This window comes from Polypterus senegalus, chromosome 11 (genome assembly GCF_016835505.1).
Source record: "Polypterus senegalus isolate Bchr_013 chromosome 11, ASM1683550v1, whole genome shotgun sequence".
Taxonomy (NCBI): Eukaryota; Metazoa; Chordata; class Cladistia; order Polypteriformes; family Polypteridae; genus Polypterus; species Polypterus senegalus.
In genome coordinates this window covers 45,085,117-45,106,049 of record NC_053164.1, presented here as the reverse complement: position 1 = coordinate 45,106,049, position 20,933 = coordinate 45,085,117, and the positions used below count along the sequence as shown (strand labels likewise).

General features: G+C 39.6%; 1 protein-coding gene across 1 annotated transcript; it reads right to left on the bottom strand.

The window, feature by feature from the left end:
- Window positions 1-742: 742 nt before the first annotated feature.
- On the bottom strand, window positions 743-18,740 carry LOC120538899 (beta-microseminoprotein-like). Its single transcript, XM_039768485.1, has 4 exons — window positions 18,610-18,740; window positions 16,474-16,567; window positions 9,599-9,719; window positions 743-1,237 (listed from the first exon to the last, which is right to left on the bottom strand). The coding sequence occupies exons 1-4, from the start codon at window positions 18,619-18,621 to the stop codon at window positions 1,108-1,110; spliced, it is 357 nt and encodes a 118-aa protein (XP_039624419.1). The 5' UTR covers window positions 18,622-18,740; the 3' UTR covers window positions 743-1,107.
- Window positions 18,741-20,933: the final 2,193 nt, after the last annotated feature.

The window sequence follows — 20,933 nt, the reverse complement described above, 5'->3', positions numbered from 1 at the left end:
CTCTAGCTGGCTGCTTATCGATTCAGGAAAGATGTTTCAGCAGTGGTTCAGTGAGTGAGTCTGGGTTTGTAGGAGTTCTACAAGTATAATTTTTTTCATTTAGATTTTCTGTTTTGTGATTATTTTCACTTCAGCCTTTGTAATCTTCTCTTGGATTATGTGTGGCACTTAGTTACCCTGGATTGTCTTTTATGCAGCTCCTTTTTGATCTTTAGCACATGATTGTTGTAGTTTCTATTTTTAAAATAAATATTTTCATTTATAAAGATCTTTCACTTTACAGTGTCTCTGTAAGCTAGAGTTTCACTGTTTTTATCCCTTAAGAGACATCTTGGAATGTTTTGGAACTTTAATAATTATTTTGAGCTTTAAAAGTTAGTTTCCTTATTTTGTGTCTAGTTAGGCCAAAGTCTGCTAGTTAGTTTTAACCTTGTGACAGTATGTCAGTGAGATTTTGACAACTGTAAAATCGTTAAATGTTATTTCATAGCAGACTTGCCTTCTGTCATTTTCCAACAGAAAACAGCAAACCTCCCCGGCCAGGCTTGTCCCTGGATCTTTCATTGGTAGATCATGTCTGAGACTCCACATCTTCCACAAACCACCTTGTCTTCAGAGGAGCATGGACAGTATATTCTTGGATACAACATAAGTCACAATTCAATACACATTAATTCCCTGTCAATTTTATAGCCAACCTTAGATGTTTTACTTTACAATAATGATTCCTATATTTAGAAGATAAAAATGTATAATTTTTTAATGATTTTGTTAGGTTACAAACCCCTTGATCAAAGCTCTTTCAAATTTATTTTCTTCTATTTATATTGTAGTATTATACTGACATTCATTTATCTTAATGGTTTATTCAAAGAAGATTACAAATCAGAGTGGTACAGTACATATTTCTACAATTGCATCCCTGACAAATTAAATGATTGCTCAGGATAGCACAGGGAGCCCGTGAGGATTAATGAAATGACAACCTTTTGAATTATACTCTAAGCATGAGGTCATATTGCTAGTATAGAATATATAAAGAAAAAATGTATCATATACATGCCAAAAAGGTTAACTCTGTGTTGCTTGTCTGATTGGAAATACAATTTACTTTCCAACTGCAGATAGCACAGGGCAGGACTGATTTGGGTTGTCCTTCCGAAACACATGATATCGGCAATTTGTGATATCAAACTCCTTCACACAGCCTTTAGGAATGTTTACTGGTGTTGAATACCTGTAAGGAAAAAAGAAGACAATGGAGACCATGCTAACAATCTTAAGGAGACATCTTCCACAGAACCTCTATTCCCTGGTAGGTATCATCCTAAACAGTATATCTGATATGTCATTATTTTAAAGGCCAAGTGTAAAACGTTTAAAGGTGAATTATTCAACTAGGTGATGGTGGAATTAGAAGATGAAGATATTTGAAAATGTATGGATCTTGGAAAATAATACATATAACACACTAAGCTGGAGTGACCAGGGGCCTCATGTATAACGCCGTGCGTAGAACTCGCACTATAACATGGCGTAAGCACAAAAGCCGAAATGTGCTTACACACAGAAAAATCCAGATGCAGAAATCTGTGCGTACTCCAACTTTCACGTTCTTCCGCTACATAAATCCCGATCAGCATGAAAACTAATGCTCGTGCACGAACTTTATGTAACGCCCCAACTCCTCCCAGAATTACGCCTCTTTGAATATGCAAATGAATATAAATCACCCTTAAGCTCAGCCTTCTGTGAAAAGACAATGGGAAAAGCACAGGGGAAAATTACTATTTGTTTAAATAAACCATGGTATAATCAACAAAAGGAAGTTGATCGAGTGACATAGCGTGTTGGAGAAACTTGAAAGCTCATGTTTACAAAATCGCACAGTGCTGGAAATAAAAAAGAAATCACATATCAAAGTCACCGTGAAAAGCCGAGTTGTAGCTCACTGTCTGAGTGTCATATGAAAGCTTATTAGGGTACAGAGAAAAAAAGGCACACAGTGGGGAAAAAGCACGAAATGTCAACTTCAATATCGACATTTCCACTTTAATATCGTAGTTTATTTTGTCATTAAAGTAGAACATCATAAACTTCATCTTAAAATCGTTTCATTAACCAGTTTCTCAAATCACATCATAATTAAAGTAGCACGTTAAATGCTTTGTTTTGTATTTGATCTTCTATGTGCCTATGTGTGTGAATCACTGCTTGCTTCTTGCTCTCTTCCTCCAACTGGACACAGAATTCATTACATTCGTGATATTACAGCTCTCTGAATAACTAAAATACTGAGATGTATACGTGATATCATTTTCATGATGATAGGAGTTAAAGCATGTTATTAAACATGTGTTTCACTTCGATGAAATAATTTATTGCAGCAGATCAGGGCCGGCTCTAGGCTTGTGGTGGCACTGGGCAGAGGAAGAATCGGTGGCTCCTTCGCCCGCCAATGTCAGTAAGGTAGCTTATGCACGGTGGATGGCCACGTCCGTTGCAGACACTGCATAGCCGCCTCGTGCTCATGACACAAGCATTTAACTTTTGCCGAAATTTGTCGCTGCGTTTTTAACTGTGTTGTTATTTTCTCTTTCTGTTTTATATTCAGTATATATTGGCGTAGCCGTCACTGTAATCAGTGCTTTTCTTTCCCCAAGTAACCGATCGCCACACAATCAGCTCTGTAATAGAAGTTAAGCCATCTGTAAGCTTAGCGCCGATTCTTCAAAACATTTAAAGAACATTGAAATATCTTCGTAATACATGTTTAATTATTCTATCCTTAACGACACTCCCAGTGAAGAATATAGATTATTTAAATGAAGTTAAAGTTTTATCTGTATAATTTAACAAAGATATTTTGCTGCATTTCACCTTAAAAGTGATATCGTCATCATATGTAAATACGCGCTTTATAAAGTGGCTCAGGTTGTGCAATATTATAACTATAGTGCAAGTTTACAGTGGGGTGATTGTACTTATAAATACAAACAGTTCTACAAGGTGCAATTGATTGAGTGCATTTAAAGTTCTTGGGATGAAACTGTTTCTGAACCGCGAGGTTTATACAGGAAAGGCTTTAAAACGTTTTGCAGTGGCTGAGACAGCGTGTCCTTAAAGCTGTATACCGATGACTCTCTTTCCGATCAGCTGCTGCTGTGATTCACACTCAGATACAGTGATATAAATACCCCGAGTGGTGCAGTGAGAGTAATATGGAAACAGATGATCCGCTGTGGCAACTCCTAACGGGAGGAGCTGAAAGAAGAAGAAGAAGAAGAAGGAGAAGTGAGAGTAATAACACTAAAGCAGTTATGGTATTTGGAATGCTATGGCTGTTCCATGGACCATTATATTGTTACAAGTTAATTACAATCAGATGCGTTACACTAATAAACAATATGCGGTTAGTTTCAATGTATTTATAAAGCCGCGTCATGAAAATAATGAGTAATCACACAAGAACAGTACCATTGCTTTGACGCTGGGTGCCGCCAGTCTGCAAAACTGAGCGGAGAACTTGCGTACGACAAGGCATGAGGTACCGTGGAAAAGTGCGTGGCCAAGTGTAACGTGGAAAAGTTCTTACGCAACATTTCTGTGCGTACGCACTGTTTATACATGAGTCCCCAGGCCTTTCAATTCCCAATCTCATAACAATTTCCTAGGATATACTCAAGAACCTGCACAATAATGAAGAGATACAAACTCTTTATTGTGTCCTGGGTCTGTCTCTCAGTCTTCTACCAGTGGCCTGTATCTTCTATACTTCTTATGTGCGTCCCCCAGGCATAATCAAAACTGCATGCTCAAACCACTGCAATTGGCTCCTGTTAATCTGGAGAAGTAGCAGTTATACAAAGATGCCCTTCTGCATTGATAACCACTTTGCAGTGTCAAGATCAATGAGCAGAGCAAACTCTGCTCATAACTCTCATTTAGGCTGCTTGTATGTGCAATCTCATTCTTTCAGTAATAATCCAGAACATGGGATCATATGCAGAATGAGGGTAAGGATGTGAATTTTTCAGTGAAGTGACATCTTTGACTGTAGGCTTGGCTTCTGCTTTTCTACCATGGTCTAGTACAATGTTTGCAAACCTGATGCCAGTTTCCCATTTCATTAGTCAATGTCACAATCAACTACATCCCTCAAGAACATTTTCCTGAGATACTTGAACTCCTCCACTTGTAACAGATGCTCACCTCTTATCTGAAGGAAGCAGGCCAGTCTTTCCCAGGGGAGAAAGATGACTTCCAATTTGGAGATGCTAATTCTCATCCCACCAGTATCATTCTCAACTGTGAATATCCAGAGCACACTAGAGGGCACATTTCACTGAGGATAAGAGGACATTGTCTTCAAACATCTGAGATGCAACCCTTAAGTTCAAAAACCGATACCCTCCAAACCTTGGATGTCCTTTGATAGTCTGTCCATGAAAATCATGAACAGAAGAAGAGACAGGACAATGCACATGTTTAATGATGCCAATGTAATACCCTATATGCAAGCAGAGACTGAATGGTGTACAGCAGCAGCCCTGGGGCCTCATGTATAAATGGTGCGTATGCACAGAAATGTTGCGTAAGAACATTTCCATGTTCAAATTGCGATGTATAAAACCTACACTTGGCGTAAAGCCACTCACTTTTCCACGGTACCTCATACCCTGTCGTACGCAGGTTCTCTGCTCAGTTTTGCAGACTGGCGGCACCCAGCGTCAAAGCAGTGCTACTGTTCCTGTGTGGTTATTCTTTCTTTTCCTGACACGGCTTTATAAGTACACTGAAATTAACCACATATTGTTGATTAGTGTAATGCATCTGATTGTAATTAACCTGTAACAATATAATGGTCAAGGGAATAGCCATAGTATTCCAAATACCATAACTGCTTTAGCATTGTTACTCTCACTGCACCTTCTTCTTCTTTTTCTTCTTTCAGCTGCTCCCATTAAGGGTTGCCACAGCGGATCATCTTTTTCCATATTACTCTCACTGCACCACTCGGAGTATTTTTATCACTGTATCTGAGTGGGGAATCACAACAGCAACTGATCGGAAAGAGAATTATTGATATACAGCATCAAGCACATGCTGCCTCAGCCACGGCAAAACATTTCAAAGCCTTTCCTGTACGGACCTCGCGGTTCAGAAACAGTTTCATCCCAAGAACTATAAACGCACTCAATCAATTGCTCCTTGTATAACTGTTTGTACTTATAAGTACAATTACCCCACTGTAAACTTGCACTACAGTTATAATATTGCACAACCTGAGCCACTTTAAAAAGCGCATATTTAGATATGATGACGATATCATTTTTAAGATGAAGTGCAGCAAAACATGTTGATTATATTATACAGATAAAACTTTAACTTCATTTAAATAATCTGTATTGTTAATAATTAAACATGTGAGGACATGGTGCTGCAGCGCTAGCAAGTTCACGTATTGCTCCTGCCTCGCGCTGTATATTTACTGAGGCTGGCGCAACACTGGAAGGATAGAAGGATAGAATAATTAAGCACGTACTATGAAGATATTTTAATGTTCCTTAAAAGTTTTGAAGAATCGTTGTAAGCTTACAGATGGCTAAAGTCTATTACAGAGCTGAATGTGTAGCGATTGGGTATTTGAGGAAAGAAAAGTAACGACAGGAATTGGAAGTTAGTACGTTTGAAAGAGACAGTACTGCTACAATAAATTATTTCATCGAAGGTCGCGCATGGTGCAGCAGCATCTTGTGTAAGACATGAACAATCACTACGCCATCATGTTCCCATGTTTAATAACATGCTTTCATTCCAATCATCATGAAAATATCACGTATACATCTCAGTATTTTAATTATTCAGAGAGCTGTAATATCACGAATGTAATGGATTCTGTGTCCTGTCGGAGAAAGAGAAAGAACGGAAGCACGTAGTGATTCACACACATAGAAGATCAAATAGAAAACAAAGCATTTAACGTGCTACTTTAGTTACGATGGGATTTGAGAAACTAGTAAATTAAATGATTTTAAGATGAAGTTTATGATGTTCTACTTTAATGACAAAATAAACTACGTGATTAAAGTGGAAATTTCAAGATTAAAGTTGACATTTCGTGCTTTTATCCCACTGTGTGCCTATTTTTTTTCTTGTCTGTACCCTAAAAAGCTTTCATATGACACTCAGACAGCGGGCTACGACTCGCCTTTTCACGCTGACTTTGATATGTGACTTCTTTTTTAATTTGGCATTGTGCAACTTTGTGAACTTGAGCTTTCAAGTTTCTCTGACACGCTATATTACTCGATCAACTTTATACCACTGTTTAAATCAACAAATAATGTTTTTTCTTTGCCTCCACTTGGTATTCGCTGAAATTCTTATATTTTCCCCTGTGCTTTTCCCATTGTCTTTTCACAGAATGCTGAGCTTAAGGGTTATTTATATTGATTTGCAAGTAACACTTTCCACAATTTAAAACAGAGAACTGTCAAAGGCTTTCTGTATGTTTACGAGGCATATGTAGTCTGGACTTGCAAGCTGCCATGACCTCTTAGGTATATGTACAAGGACAAAGAGTTGGTTCACTGTTTAACAACGCAAAATTGACATTGCTCCTCTTAAATTTGAGGCTCAGCTATTGGATAGAGATTTCATTTCAGTACCCTGGCATAGGTATTCTCAGGGAGGCTGAGATGTATGATCACTATGTAAACAGAATAAACCCTTTTGTCCCACTTTTTAAAAATGGGGAGAATCACCCAGTCTGCCAGTCCTGATGCACTGCTATAGCCATATACATAATATGGAAGAGGCATTACCTTTGCCTCTAAAAATCCCAGTCATCAGCAATCACATTTTAAATGTGTTCGTTGCCTGTACAGTATATCAGTCCCTGTAAACAATTTGCTATGGGCCCCTCTAGGTCATTTTTTAGATATACACTGAGAATATCCAAAAGTGTTTTTCAAAAGCTATATCGTAGTTTTTTTCTTCTGTCCACTCATTTAATATCCCATTTTCTCCTCAGGTTTTCCTTCTTTTGAATCTTTCTGCTCTTTCCATTTTCTCTTTACAGTGGTGATTGTTCTGTTTGGACACAATTGGTGCAAAATTAGCCCAAGCATTAAGTTGGAAATCTTCTGACTCTCTATCCTATTACTTATGGAAATCCTCTGTCTTCAACCTTATGGTTCTTCAGCTATCTGTTGTTAGAATTAATCAACAACAACAACATTTATTTATATAGCACAATTTCATACAAACAGTAGCTCAAAGTGCTTTACATAATAAAGAACAGAAAAATAAAAGACACAATAAGAAAACAAAATAAATCAACATTAATTAACATCAAATAAGAATAAGGTCCAATGGCCAGGGGGGACAGAAAAAACAAAAAAAAACTCCAGACGGCTGGAGAAAAAAATAAAATCTGTAGGGATTCCAGACCATGAGACCGCCCAGTCCCCTCTGGGCATTCTACCTAACATAAATGAAACAGTCCTCTTTGGATTTAGGGTTCTCACGGGAGGGCTTGATGAAGATGGTCACGTAGACTTCTGCCTTTTAATCCATCCATCATTGTTGGAGCATCATGAAGCTTTGAGTAGGTGGAGGTGGCGCAGGCTAATGTACTACTGGCTGGTTAATGGTACTACTGCCTCAAATATTTCTAAGTGGTAATCATATGTACAACAGATGTACCTGGATGGGAAATTTTGTTAATGATTGCTTAGTTTTTTTTCTGTGCAGCGGTGCCTTCTCTCCTCCATGATTAACCTGAGCTAGTTGAGGCAGTGTGTGGGGTAGGGTTGGCGCTGTGGGATGGGTGTTTTATTTTGAGTTGCTTTTCATGCTTATGTTTGATTTATTGTAACTTGTATTTTCCATCTACTTAAAAAAGTGATAAGAAAAAATATATATTGAAGAGGAATGCTAATCAAAATATGCCCAAAATAAAAATTGCTGTATCGTGACCTTTATGGTGAAATGTAATGCACCCCTTCATCGTGGCCACTAGGGGGAGCTTTTTTATTCAAAGCAGTGGCCTCAGCTGCAAATACAGACCCAGACTAATGTTTCTAACACTACTTCCAATGAGAAGAGTGTGTTACTGGGTTTAAGTGTTTCTCAAAGTGCTCCTTACACCTCTCTGCAACCTACCCAATTGAAGTCAACATTTTCCCAGGTTTACAGAGAACAGCCTGTGTGGTAGCCTATCTACCCTTCATGACTTGTTACATCATTTGCCAGTGTCTCTTTGAGGCTATCCAATAATAATTCTCAATGACCTCTCCAAACTCCAGTTCTGCATAGGCTTTTGCTTCTGCCACTGCCACAGTTGCAACCATTTTGGCCAGCTAACACCTCTCAATCAGATATGGATGTGGTCCTGCACAGAAGGCTTCTTTTTACAGCTTGTCAGCTTCCCTTACTGCTAAGATAGGCACCACCAACAACGTTATGGCCACAGCTCATAGCTGTCTCCAGTACGGAGATCTTAAACACTGGTCCACTCAGACTCTGAGTCCCTAACCTCTTCTAAGATGCAGAAGAACCTGCCTGATGAGTGTACATTTAACTCATTCTCAGCTGAGGCATCTACTAGTCATTCCCAGTATATGCTTATTACCCATTTGGGTATACAAGGTCTATCAAGTGGGCACTCTATCATTCTGAGATAGCTCACTAACAAGTAGCTCTGATCTGAGAGATCATCATTACCCAAGAGTTGAGAATATATGGCCTTAGATCTGACAACATGAATACAAAGTCAATCATTGACCTTAGGCCCAAGATACTTTGGAATCAGGTAGTCTTATGAGCAACCCAGGGTTCAAACATGATATTTGTTATAGAAAGTCTCTATGGCTAGCACAAAAATCCAGTAACAATTCACCACACAGATTCACATAAGGCAGGCCATTCCCGCTAATCACATCATTCCAGGTGTCTCCATCATTCCCTTTGTGAGAGTTGAAGTTTCTGAGGTGGGCTACAACTTGTGCAGCATGAAGCCTAGCAATTCAGAGTATCTCCACACCCATCTGCCATTCTCCCATATGGCAACTCAGGAGAAGGAAAAAGAAAACTATTGTTCAAGATATTTGACTACAGAATCAATGCTGTACATAAAGATGAGTTTGACAAAATCTAGTCAGAAGCATTCAAACTCATGAAAGAGTTCTAATCACTTAACCACCAGAGAAGTAATGTTCAGCATCTCAAGAGTCAGTTTTTATTGTCAAGCTGTAGTATGCCTGGGTCCATTAGAATCTTGCCTATCACCCATCTAATGTTGCTCCTGACTCTTATCCTTTGCCTTGAGGGTGGTGAGCCCACATGGCTACTCCATGCAGCATTTTCAGGGTGACCTCAACTATAATATTTAAGTCACCTAGAAAACAATTTTAGTAAGAACATAACCCTGGCTAATATGAACCTCCAATTATCCCACATGAATAATGTTAATTTCCTGAGTTTGTCCGCTAAAATCTTTATTAGTAATAATGGGAATAGAAATGTAACTCTTTTAAAAATTCATCTTTCGAGCTTTCTAAACATAATAGAAGCAAAAACTAGCAGGTCTTACGCATCACAGCATCCGAAGCAGGTGCAGTCCATGCAAATTGCATTGCGCCATTGTTCACCTATCTTGTGCTTGCTACCATCATACAGGTCGTAACAGACGTCCCGCTCCTCAGCATTCAAGTCTAAAATGAAATAATCTATATTAAACAGCAGCGCTCATGTACAAACACACACCTTTTTTGACAGACAAATTGCTTGCACACTCATCCGTAGGTTCCCACACTTCCAACTGGCACATTGAAAATTACAAGTGCATATACATAGCAAACATGCAGCCAGTTCAACAAACACATTACCACATCCTCACTGTATATGGGAGTCCTTGACCTTAAAAATAGAAAGTCATTGTCTTTTGAAAGACATATTTTTAGGGGGCACACTTTTATTCAGTATATGGTTAACTTATAGATCTATAGTGTTATGCCATTCAGAGTCACGAGTTACAGTATATGTGATATGAAAAGATAGTTAAAAGAAAGATGCTCAGTGACCAGCTGTGTCTGCTGTAGTTTGAAATGTAGTGCTAGCTTCCCATGCAACAGTTTTTGCTTGGTGCTTGTGTATTTAAGGCATAATGTACAACTGGGATAAGAGTGTTAACTTCATGGGAATACTTGCTAGGCTCTTCACCATTAACACATTCTTCAGGGTTGAATGTGCTCTGTGGAAAGAACAGATCTGATTCTTCTGCAGTTTTCATTTCTGGTTACTTCTGTAGACTACAAGTAATTCTGTGATCACCTTCAGTGCAAATTTATATTTAACCTTTTCTGCTTTATGTTTTTTTATCTTACTTTTATTTCCACATCTTTAAGCTTTTTTTGTTTTTAAATTGAGTACTATGTAGTGATAAGCCAAACATTATGACCACCTGCCTAATATGCTGTTTCTCCTCTGTGAGTTGTTAGAAAAGCTTCAATGAGACCTCTGAAGGTCTCCTATGGTATCTGGCACCAGGACATTTGCAGCAGATCCTCTAACACTTTTAAGTTGCAAGGTGTAGCCACCACAGATCAAATTTGTTGTTCCAACATATACCACAGATTCTCAATTAGCTTGAGATCTGGGGAAATTGTAGGTCTAGACAACAACTTGAACTCTTCATTATATTCCTCAAGCCAGTCCCAACCAAAGATGCCATTTCCATCAACAAATACCTTTACCGTGACGTGGTGTACTTGGTCTGCAGTAATGTTTAAGTAGGTGGTACACATCAAATTAACATCAACATGATTTTCCAGTCCCAAGATTTCATAGAAGAACAATGTCCAAATCATCAAACTCCCTCCACTGGCTTGTCATCTTCCCATACTGTATCATGGTTCTATCATCAAACTCCCTCCACCGGCATGTCATCTTCCCACAGTGTATCCTGGGTCTGTCTCTACCCCAGATTAATGACACACAAGTTCACGGTTATGCAAATAATGCAAAAAAAATGGCTTTCGTTGGACCAGGCGAGCTTTTTTCATTGATCCAAGATCAAGATCCAGCACTCGCATGCCCATTGTATGTACTGTACTTTTGATGGTGAACAGGTGTTAGCATGGGCACTCTGACTGGCCTTCGGCTGTACAGTCCCACATGCAGCAGCTTTTGTTGTGTACTGTATCATGACACATTACTCCCATAACCATTATTAAAATTATTTGCAAGTTGTGCCACAGTAGCTCTTCTGTTGGTTCGTGCCAGAAATCAGTCTTGGTCACCCAACACTGTGTTGACGGTTTATAGTTTTTAGCTCATTGGACCACTGTCAGCAGGTACTCACCATGGCTGATCATGAGAACCCCACAAGCCTTGCCATTTTGGAAATGTCCTGACCTATTTGTCTGATTAAAAATTCTTTTGGCCTTATCAAAGTCACTCAGATCTTGACACCTGCCAATATCTTTGACACTCAATCTGTTGACTACAAGTACCTGATGTCAGATTACTATCTACTATATTCCTGACCTTGACATGACCTGTTGTTATGAGACAGTCAACGTTATTCACTTCATATGGGTGTGGGAGTGGTCATAATGTTTTGGCTCATCGGTGTATATTTTGATACAAAAGAAATCTGCCATCTCCAAATATGAAACTGTGAAAAAAGGATATTCATTTGTTTTTTTTAATCAGCGCTTTTTTTTTCTAGTTACAGGTTAAATGGGTCAAGAACTGTTTCCAAGCAGCATCAGCATGTGCAGGTTACAATTCTATCTTAGTCTCACACACTCCCATATTCACTTATATGGGGCCAGTTTAGAATCACTAAAAACTAGACTGTACCTTTTTTGTATGTTGGAGGAAACTATCTTTAACCCATTTTAATCTTTAAACATCGGAGCAACTGAGATTTGAATGGCATCTGAGAGAGTTATCAGATACAGCAAATATCTAATACTAAAGATCAAATCAGCAAACTAAACATGGTTCAAAAGAAGAGATTTAAACAAACACGTCAAATCCTAAATTTCCTTCATTTAAGAATGTTCATATGGTAATTTTGATATAGCCATGTTTGTCAGTAATCACAGCTCCCAGGCCTCATGCCTTCACTTGGGTGCCACTACGCCAGGATACGGGGCCAGCTCTACGCTGGGGCAAGGGGGGGCAATGCCCCCTTAAATAAACATCCTGCCCCCATAAATCAAACTTTTAAAAGTTGGGAAAGAAAATAATAGATAACCCACAAACTGAATATGGACAAGATTTACTACAGTAGCTGAAAAATCCACTGGAAAATGCACAAATGAGATGATAGGTTTCACCTCTTGTTCGCTCTTTCCCTCGGCGTGTACTGTTTGTAATTCTAAAATTTTTATTATTATGCTGTCTTAAGGAATTGTTCTGTTGTGTATATTGTATTGTATTGACCCCCTACTTTTGACACCCACTGCACGCCCAACCTACCTGGAAAGGGGTCTCTCTTTGAACTGCCTTTCCCGAGGTTTCTTCCATTTTCCCTACAAGGTTTTTATTGGGAGTTTTTCCTTGTCTTCTCAGAGAGTCAAGGCTGGGGGGCTGTTAAAAGGCAGGGCCTGTTAAAGCCCATTGCGGCACTTCCTGTGTGATTTTGGTCTATACAAAAATAAACTGTATTGTATTGTATTGTTTGTCCGCAGCTCACACAGCACTGGGCAGAGATCCCTCACTCACCCTCCCCCCAGCTAAACATCCAATCACTGTTAGTATGCAAATGACCTGGTGTCAGGTTTCTCAGTAGGCAGGGCTGCGTAACAGCGGCAGGCTTTGAGGAAGCAGCAAATATCTGTCGTCAAAATCACAGCGACTCGTGAGATAATTAACAACAACTAAAAAATATATTTGTATTTGTACAGTCAATGGGGGACTAGTCCATTGTTCTTCTCACAGTTTCAGTCTGGTAGAGAAGTGTTTCTTTCTTCTTTGTGTCGGGGCCTGTCTGCTGCATAGAGCCGACTGGAGGACCTGTGTCTGTCTGTCAGACTCCGACACAAAGCCCCGCCTCAGCTTTCAACTCTGCACTCAAGTTTTCTCGTTTCATATACTGATGAAATCACATCGATTTTAGTAAAGCTTAATTACTTTCCTCCCCAGCTTCTATCAGTTCACAAAGGGAAAGTTAATGCTGTGAGATGCATCCTTTTTCCCAAGCTTTTAAAAAGTGTGACGGTGCTCCTGCCTGTACCAATAGCAGTAGCAATGATCAGAGACAGCAACTAGCATGTCTGCTCCTGTGGCATCAACAGGCACTGCTTCTCCTGTACCTCTGCCAACAATTGCTGTCTCAAAGCAACCCGCTCAGCTACCCAGTGAGTTAAATGGTAATACACCATCCCAGCCAATACTGGGTAGTTACCCCAAACGTGTATTTGGTGGTACAACATTAAGATTGTTCAATCCTGCTTGGTACCACACACGACCATGGCTGGAGTACTCTGTTGTGCGGGACGCATGCTTCTGTTTCCCATGTAGGAAATATGGCAGCACAGTTAATGATACGAATGTAGTTTTTACCTTAACTGGTTTTAACAACTGGAAAGCAGCACTTGATTGAGACAACAGGCTACAGAGGTATGTGTCCAGCCACAACCATGTGCATGCTTCAACCATCTGGACTGAGCATAAAAGCAGAGAGGCCACAGGGGGGACAGTGGATTCAATGTTGGTTGGTAAAACACAACCTGAAAAAAAACATTATTATGTCAAGAGTATTGGTAGTGCTATAAGGCTTCTCTGTGTAAATGAGTTGGGGCTCTGTGGGACTGTAGAAACCTTGAGACATGACGCAGCGGGTAATGATGATGACATTGCTTCAGGTATTTTTCTAAAACTGATGAAATATACCTTAGAGAAGGATGAGAAGCTAGCAAGCATTGCTAAGGATGCTAAATTGATTTTTTTTTATAACTTGGCCTACCCTTTTTAGTTTTGTTAGTATTGGCGTGTTAGTGAGACGTGTTATTGTTGGGTTCTAATATATTTGATATAGGCCATCCAATTAAGGTAAATGTCATGTTTTTAGTTGTTATAATTTGATAAGGAATATTTTATTTTTTTGTTGTTTTATTTTTCAGTTTTCCTCCTGAGGGATTGCCACCTTATCGTGGTCAGTGTGTTTGCATGCCTCAGTGACCCTAAGAGCTACACCAGCAGAAGCTTAGCCTTCAGGTGGGACACCCAAGTTGGACAGGTCTTAGGGTAGAGGCAAAGTGCAATCCAATTATATGACAAAAACAGTTATCTAGAGCACCCCCACCCCTTTCCCGCCTCCGTCGTTACCATGTGCCCCCTTCACATTTCTGTCTGCCCCCCTCATTCCATCTGTTCCAACCTTACTGCCTGAAATACAGTACATTTATCAGACGGTTCTTAGATCAATCTTTACTCTTCTATGTCTCTCTTCGTTTGTTCCTCACGTCCTCCTTTGTAATGCACTAGCCCACCTTTTATGTTTCTTGGAGTCCCAGCTGCTGCTAATTAATTACCTGCATCTCTCCCTCATAATTAACCAAGCATAAGTAATCACACCCTTGCACCTGTACACCACTTGTCATTTGTTAAACTAATGGGTCATGCCTAAAACCATTCAAACAGTCCATTGATCTGAGACGCAGAGAGTTCCAAAAGGACAAAATTGGATAAAGAGGATTCTAGAGGTTATGAACAAGAGAATCAGATGATTTTCAAAATCGGAAGTTCAAATCAGTTACTCTGCAATTTCACCTAGCAAGAAAATTCTGTGCTATGTAGACAAATGAGTGCAGATAAATCCAACAGTAGAATATGTGCTTGAAGATGACTATCTGAAGACAGAATCTTGGAAAAAGAATTTAAGATGATGGACCAGATACCAGGCACATTAAGAGAGTATAAATTATATGTTTAGGTTTTATAGAGTCATTATTGTTAAACATATACAAAGTACTGTGAAATTGTTACTTGCATGTGCTATTCAACATTTAAAAAAGCATAAAGACCTGGAAGCAAATCTCATCGAAAAAGTTTTTGGGGGTAAGATTTAGTGCATGCACTTAAGTGAAATGTGTGTTGGTTAGCATTTGCAGAGACCTGATCATTAATATTCCAGAACAATGCAGGAGCAGAGGAATTGTTAAAGGGCCAAATAGAGCAAATAGAAAACAAATGGTGGGAAGCCTCAATAAGAATAGCGTAAAGTGTGGAACCTGTTTTTTGGCAGGAGTTAACGAGCAATTCAACTCATACAATGGGCTAAGAGGCAGAGAGACGAAGATAACAGCACACCACATGTCCTTAGAGCTAATCTAAATTGAAGCTTGAAAAATGACACAAGTGAAAGGGATAGAAAGCTCTGATTTTAAATATGTGCATAACTGCATAGTGCACTTAGAAGACAGTGTTTTGTCGTGTGGTGGATGTGGCAATGCCCTGTAATCAGCCTGTGCACCCAACCAACAGAGCCTTTCTCCTGTTAACCTGGTTTTCTTCCCAGATCCCGAAAACATGTACATGTATGCTAGCCCCATAGGAATGAGTGCAAGTGTGTCCTGTGATGAACTGGCATGCTCTCCAGGGATTTACTTGCCATGCAATCAATACAGCTCTGCTACACTTTAGCCTTGACAATCATGAACTGTAATGGAGTTCATTAATGGATGGACAGAAGGACTTATGAAAAAACCTTCATAAGCCACAGGGCAACACATTTCAATGAAAGTCCCCTATAAATGCTGACAATTTCAGAGCTACTGTTTTTGTAGTATACTTAAATTTGCCCATAGGGATTATGGGGTAAATATTTTTTAATAAGGCCTAAGTTCTTTTGAAAAATCATTTTTTTAAATTTGGTTCATAAATTCTTTCTGTGAATTCATCTCCTGTATACATTTAATGCATTGTTTTGCAGTCAGACCAGACACTTCTTTATTTCCTCTATAGGCTAATCTTGTGGGATGTGCATGCCTGTGTCATCCTGTTTGTTCTGTAAAGTGTTTTTGGTAAATAAAAACAAGTTTTCCAAAAATTGTGTGCCCATATTAATATAAAAGAAATTGGTGAGTAAGGACTTTTAAACACCAATACACTACCACCTCATGTATTAGCACATGATTCAGACAAAAGCACCCAGCCACACTGACTTATTATTAGTCAACAAGATTTTTTCTGTAAATCATTAATGAAATTGTAAAATGTGTACCAAGATTTGTCTCTTTGCTTTGCATAAAACCTTATTGTGGATCAATTGTGAAAGGTACCTTATTAAGATTAATTAATAAACAAGGTCTTAAATGTGTATTTTAATTAATAGCAAAAATAAACATATTTAGATATACTCTGACTCTTGTGTCTTGTGTAGGAAGGTTTAGATTCTAGCAACACTATTTGCAAACTGGAGTGCATTTATACCAACTGTATAGGAAGGCATACCGTCAATGTTGATGGATTTCCTAGGGAATTCAAAGCAGGCAGGATGACTGAAGTCAAACACTGCCAACAGGAAAAGAACACCCAGCAACTGCTTCTGCAGAGAGACCAAAGAGGAATGAGGCATTGTCAACAGTTGGTTTTAAAGTATGGCGGCACCAAACACATTACTATAACTATCCCTGGTTGACATGGCAGTCCGTCATGGGCAGGGTACATTTATAACAATATTCACATTCTCTTGTATCAGGCCAGTTTAGACTTACCAGTTTAAATCTTTATTGAAAGAACAGCCATCTTTGTATTAATTAGTCTAAAATGTCCCAAGCAAAACTACAGACAGCTAGGACAGGAAATATTGCTAATCACAATGAGGTCTGAATTGCGTTTCTTACCATCCCAAGTTCTCTTCTAGAGGTCACACAATATGCTGATGGGGGAAAAGTATTTTATTTAAATCAGTCCATTCTTACTAATAGGAAGGACAGAGTGAAGACTATGCATTAGGAGTTAAACCAGATGGTGCATAGTTGTTGGCTATCTAGTGCCCGCCTCACTAAAGCCAGAGTCTGTGGGTCCACAGCCATTTTCTAACCAGCATAAAATCTCTGAGTGCTCTGGTGCAAGTGAGGCTAACAAAATAAGAAAACCTTTTAATTCCAAATCCAAACAACGTCATTGAAATAAAGAACTCCCTGTCCTCTTTCCTGCTTGCACATTCCAGTTTGTAGATTATGAAACTGATTTTAAAGCTAAAGGCACTAGACCAGACTTCTCCCTCAATGCCTTGACTAGTGGCCATTTTGTCATAGCACCTTACTGTACATTCACACACACCTACAATAAAGATACCTTAATTACCTCAAATAAAAGTACTGAAAAAAGAAAGCAAAGTGTTTCTATTCTTAAAACTATGAAATCATACAATAAAATTTTAAAGTGATATTAAAAAAATCCCCCAGCCCAGAATATAAATACCAAACAAAATGAAAATTGATCAAAACAAAATCACAAATCATTAGAAAAGCCTGCCTGTTTCCCTGGGCTTGGCCCACCCTAGGCAGTCCTGAAAGAGTGGTTTCCAGGACATCAGTTGAAGGGTTTTCTCCAAACCTCAGCCTACATTTAATTAAAGGGGCAAGAGACATAGTAGCATAGAGGTTTGCATTGGGTTTGACTTGCCTTGAGTCACTGTGTTTGTTTTCTTGTGTATGTTTTTGGTTTCCTCATATTTTAAAGACTTGAATGTTTGATTAATTCATGACTCCTAGTATTGATGTATATGTGAGTGTGCCTTGGGAAAAAAAAGATGTCCCATCCAGGGCTGGTTTCTTTCTATTTTGTACCAAATAACAGAAGAAAATTAGAAATCTTCAAAAAATTAATGTATGGAAATACCCAGAGCAGCCAGCATGCTGCTCAAAATTCTATTGTTATCAGGATGTTTATCTACCAGTCCACTATTAGTATTGGGTACTACAATCTTATAATCAGGAGGACTAATTATGTCTGTCGTAGCCAATTACTTCTCATTGGGAATTTCCTTTCAGAACACCTTTACCGTCCTTTCAGCCATTATCTGCCCATTCTAGCATAAAGAGTGGCTCTACTTTAGTCACTGTGCAATCATTTCTGTTCGTTTTGACTCATGCTTGACTCTTCTGTCTCCTGGCATAGAGATATAATTTTTGCCTTTGCTGTTGTAATGAAATGAAAACCTAACAGTAAAGATCTCTCTGTATTTAGTATCTTAGTGGCAATATTTCCACAAGATTATATCTAGTAGACAGCACTAATGAGACAGTTAAATCCAGATTATCTGGCAACTTTTCCTCAAACTGTTAGAGAAAACCTATTTGAACACAATGTAAACATACAACCTGCCCATGGAGAGCACCTCAGTTGGGAACTGCACCTTCTCCTCTGGAGAATAGGTAAAAAACAGATATTCTTATTTCACTTCATGCTGAGCTAGATGCCAAAGACCCATGCTAATCAGTTAGTTTCTTATACGAGAACAAAAATCCTTATTTTAGAAAATGAGAAAAGTAAATCTCTAATACAGTCTCCAGCCAATGTTACCAAAATTGCTTGGCTGTCTTAAAGCCTGAGCAAAACAAAAGGAAATTTTAAACTCACCATTATGCTCATCTGTTGTTCTCTTACCACTCTAAAGACTTGCCCTGTTAAAAAATGGCTGGATTGGCTTTGAGCGTTAGGTGACAGAGAAGCAACCTGCGTGTCAATGAACTTTAAATTCTACAAACATCAAACATAACATGATCATAGTGGTTTTGTTTTTCACAGCCTGCAGTTTTTCTGGTTAACCCTTCCATTGAATTCAGAAGACAGAAAATATATAGTGAGGGACCAATAGGGACCACACACAGGGCAGCAGCTGAGGTGTAAGGTGCCCTGATCCTAAGTGTCTGACACTGACAACATTGACAATGAAGAAAAAGGGGCGCTGTGTCTGGGATCAAAGGTACACAGGAGTTTTATTCACTTCTGAGATATAAATATTAAAGGAGAGTGCGGGACCACAGATTGTAGGCTCCCTAATCCCCACTACCGATAAATGTCCTGAGAGTGGCCTGTAGCTTAAGAGGGGGTGCAGGATTAAAGGTACGTCTGAGGAAGCCCCAGGAGTTCATAATGCCATTACTGACTTTGGAATTAATCCAGTGAAATGCAGATACTGTGCAAGTTAATTCACTAAGGCTTCAGAGGGCATGCACTGTATTGCTTATTCTTCCCAGACAAGTGATTTCTGTTTTTTGTTTAAAGCAACATTATATACATCATTAATCAATTCTTTAACATTTTACTTGGTTTTGATACGTTACTCATTTTTGTTATTTTTATTTTTTAGTATTCTTGCAATTTTTTTAAATTGTTCTGCCATTTTGAAACTGTGTTTGTCTTTGGGATATATATATATTGTAAAAGACAGCCCGGACACAGACAGACACGACACCAGATGTCCACAACACACACAGTTTATTTACAATTTCTGTTTACACAGTCCAGTTCCACAAACTCACACAACTACTCAGTCCTTTCCTTTTCTACTCTTCAGCTGCCTCCACTCCTCTCTCACCCACTCCATCTTCTCCCTCCCAACTCCGGATCCCCGAATGGAGGTAGGCGGCCCCTTTTATCTGGTGTGGTGGAAGTGCTGTCCTCCAGGGCTCAGGAACCATCCAGGTGCCCCCTGGTGGTGGCCACGGACCCCCACAGGGTTGAGCTTCCCAGCTCCGTATCTGTGGCCCCTGATGGAAACCAGGGGGGCTGCCCTCTTGCGCCCAGGGGAGATATTGCCCCTCTCCTGGTCCTTCCCTACTCCAGGCATCCCAGTTGGGCAAGGTCTCTGGTTGTCTGCCACTATATACTATATATATATATATATATATATATATATATATATATATATATATATATATATATATATATAGTGGTCTATGGCCGCCTTGTCATCACGGCCAATGCCCCCAGGCCGCCAGATGGAGCTCTCCCTGCAGCATAGAGGTGCCCCGGATGCCAGCAGGGAATCATGGACTATGGAGTTTTCCCTTACAAACCTGCTGGATACCCCAGGGGCCAACAGAGGATGCTGCAGGGAAGTATAGAGAGTCATATGTGCCCTATAACCCGGAAGTGCGTCATAGGCAGAGTGACAGCAAAAGTGACATACTTCTGGGATGAAGAAAAGGACTTTTTATCTGACCCGGAAGTGATAAGGATCACATGAACTGGGGATTGGAACACTTCCGGGTCAGGGACTTTAAAAGGACTGTGACAGCTCCCAGACAGCGAGCTGAGCTGGGTGGAAGGGTGGCAGCACATCTGGGAGTGGAGGATTGTTTATTGTGATTAGTATTGTGTATCCCGGGTCCTCCCTGCGTGGAGTTTGCATGTTCTCCCCGTGTCTGCGTGGGTTTCCTCCGGGCGCTCCGGTTTCCTCCCACAGTCCAAAGACATGCTGGTTAGGTGGACTGGCGATTCTAAATTGGCCCTAGTGTGTGCTTGGTGTGTGGGTGTGTTTGTGTGTGTCCTGCGGTGGTTTGGCACCCTGCCCAGGATTGGTTCCTGCCTTGTGCCCTGTGTTGGCTGGGATTGGCTCCAGCAGACCCTCGTGACCCTGTATTTGGATTCAGCGAGCTAGAAAATGGATGGATGGAGTATTGTGTATTTAATGAGTATTGTGGAGGAGAGGGTGCTTTGTGCACTGTTGTTAATAAATATAGTCTACTTTTGGACTTTTACTTGGTGTCTGGAGTCTTGGACAGGGGTTCAAGGCAGCGGTAGCGCCCCCTATCTGTCACAATATATATATGAATACAGTTTTGTCTGTGCAGTTATGTAACTCATAATGTCAGCAGTCAAGCAATCCACAATTCTGGCAGGAGCCAAACAAGCAGTCAAATGATGATGAATGCAGATACAATATGAGCAATACACAA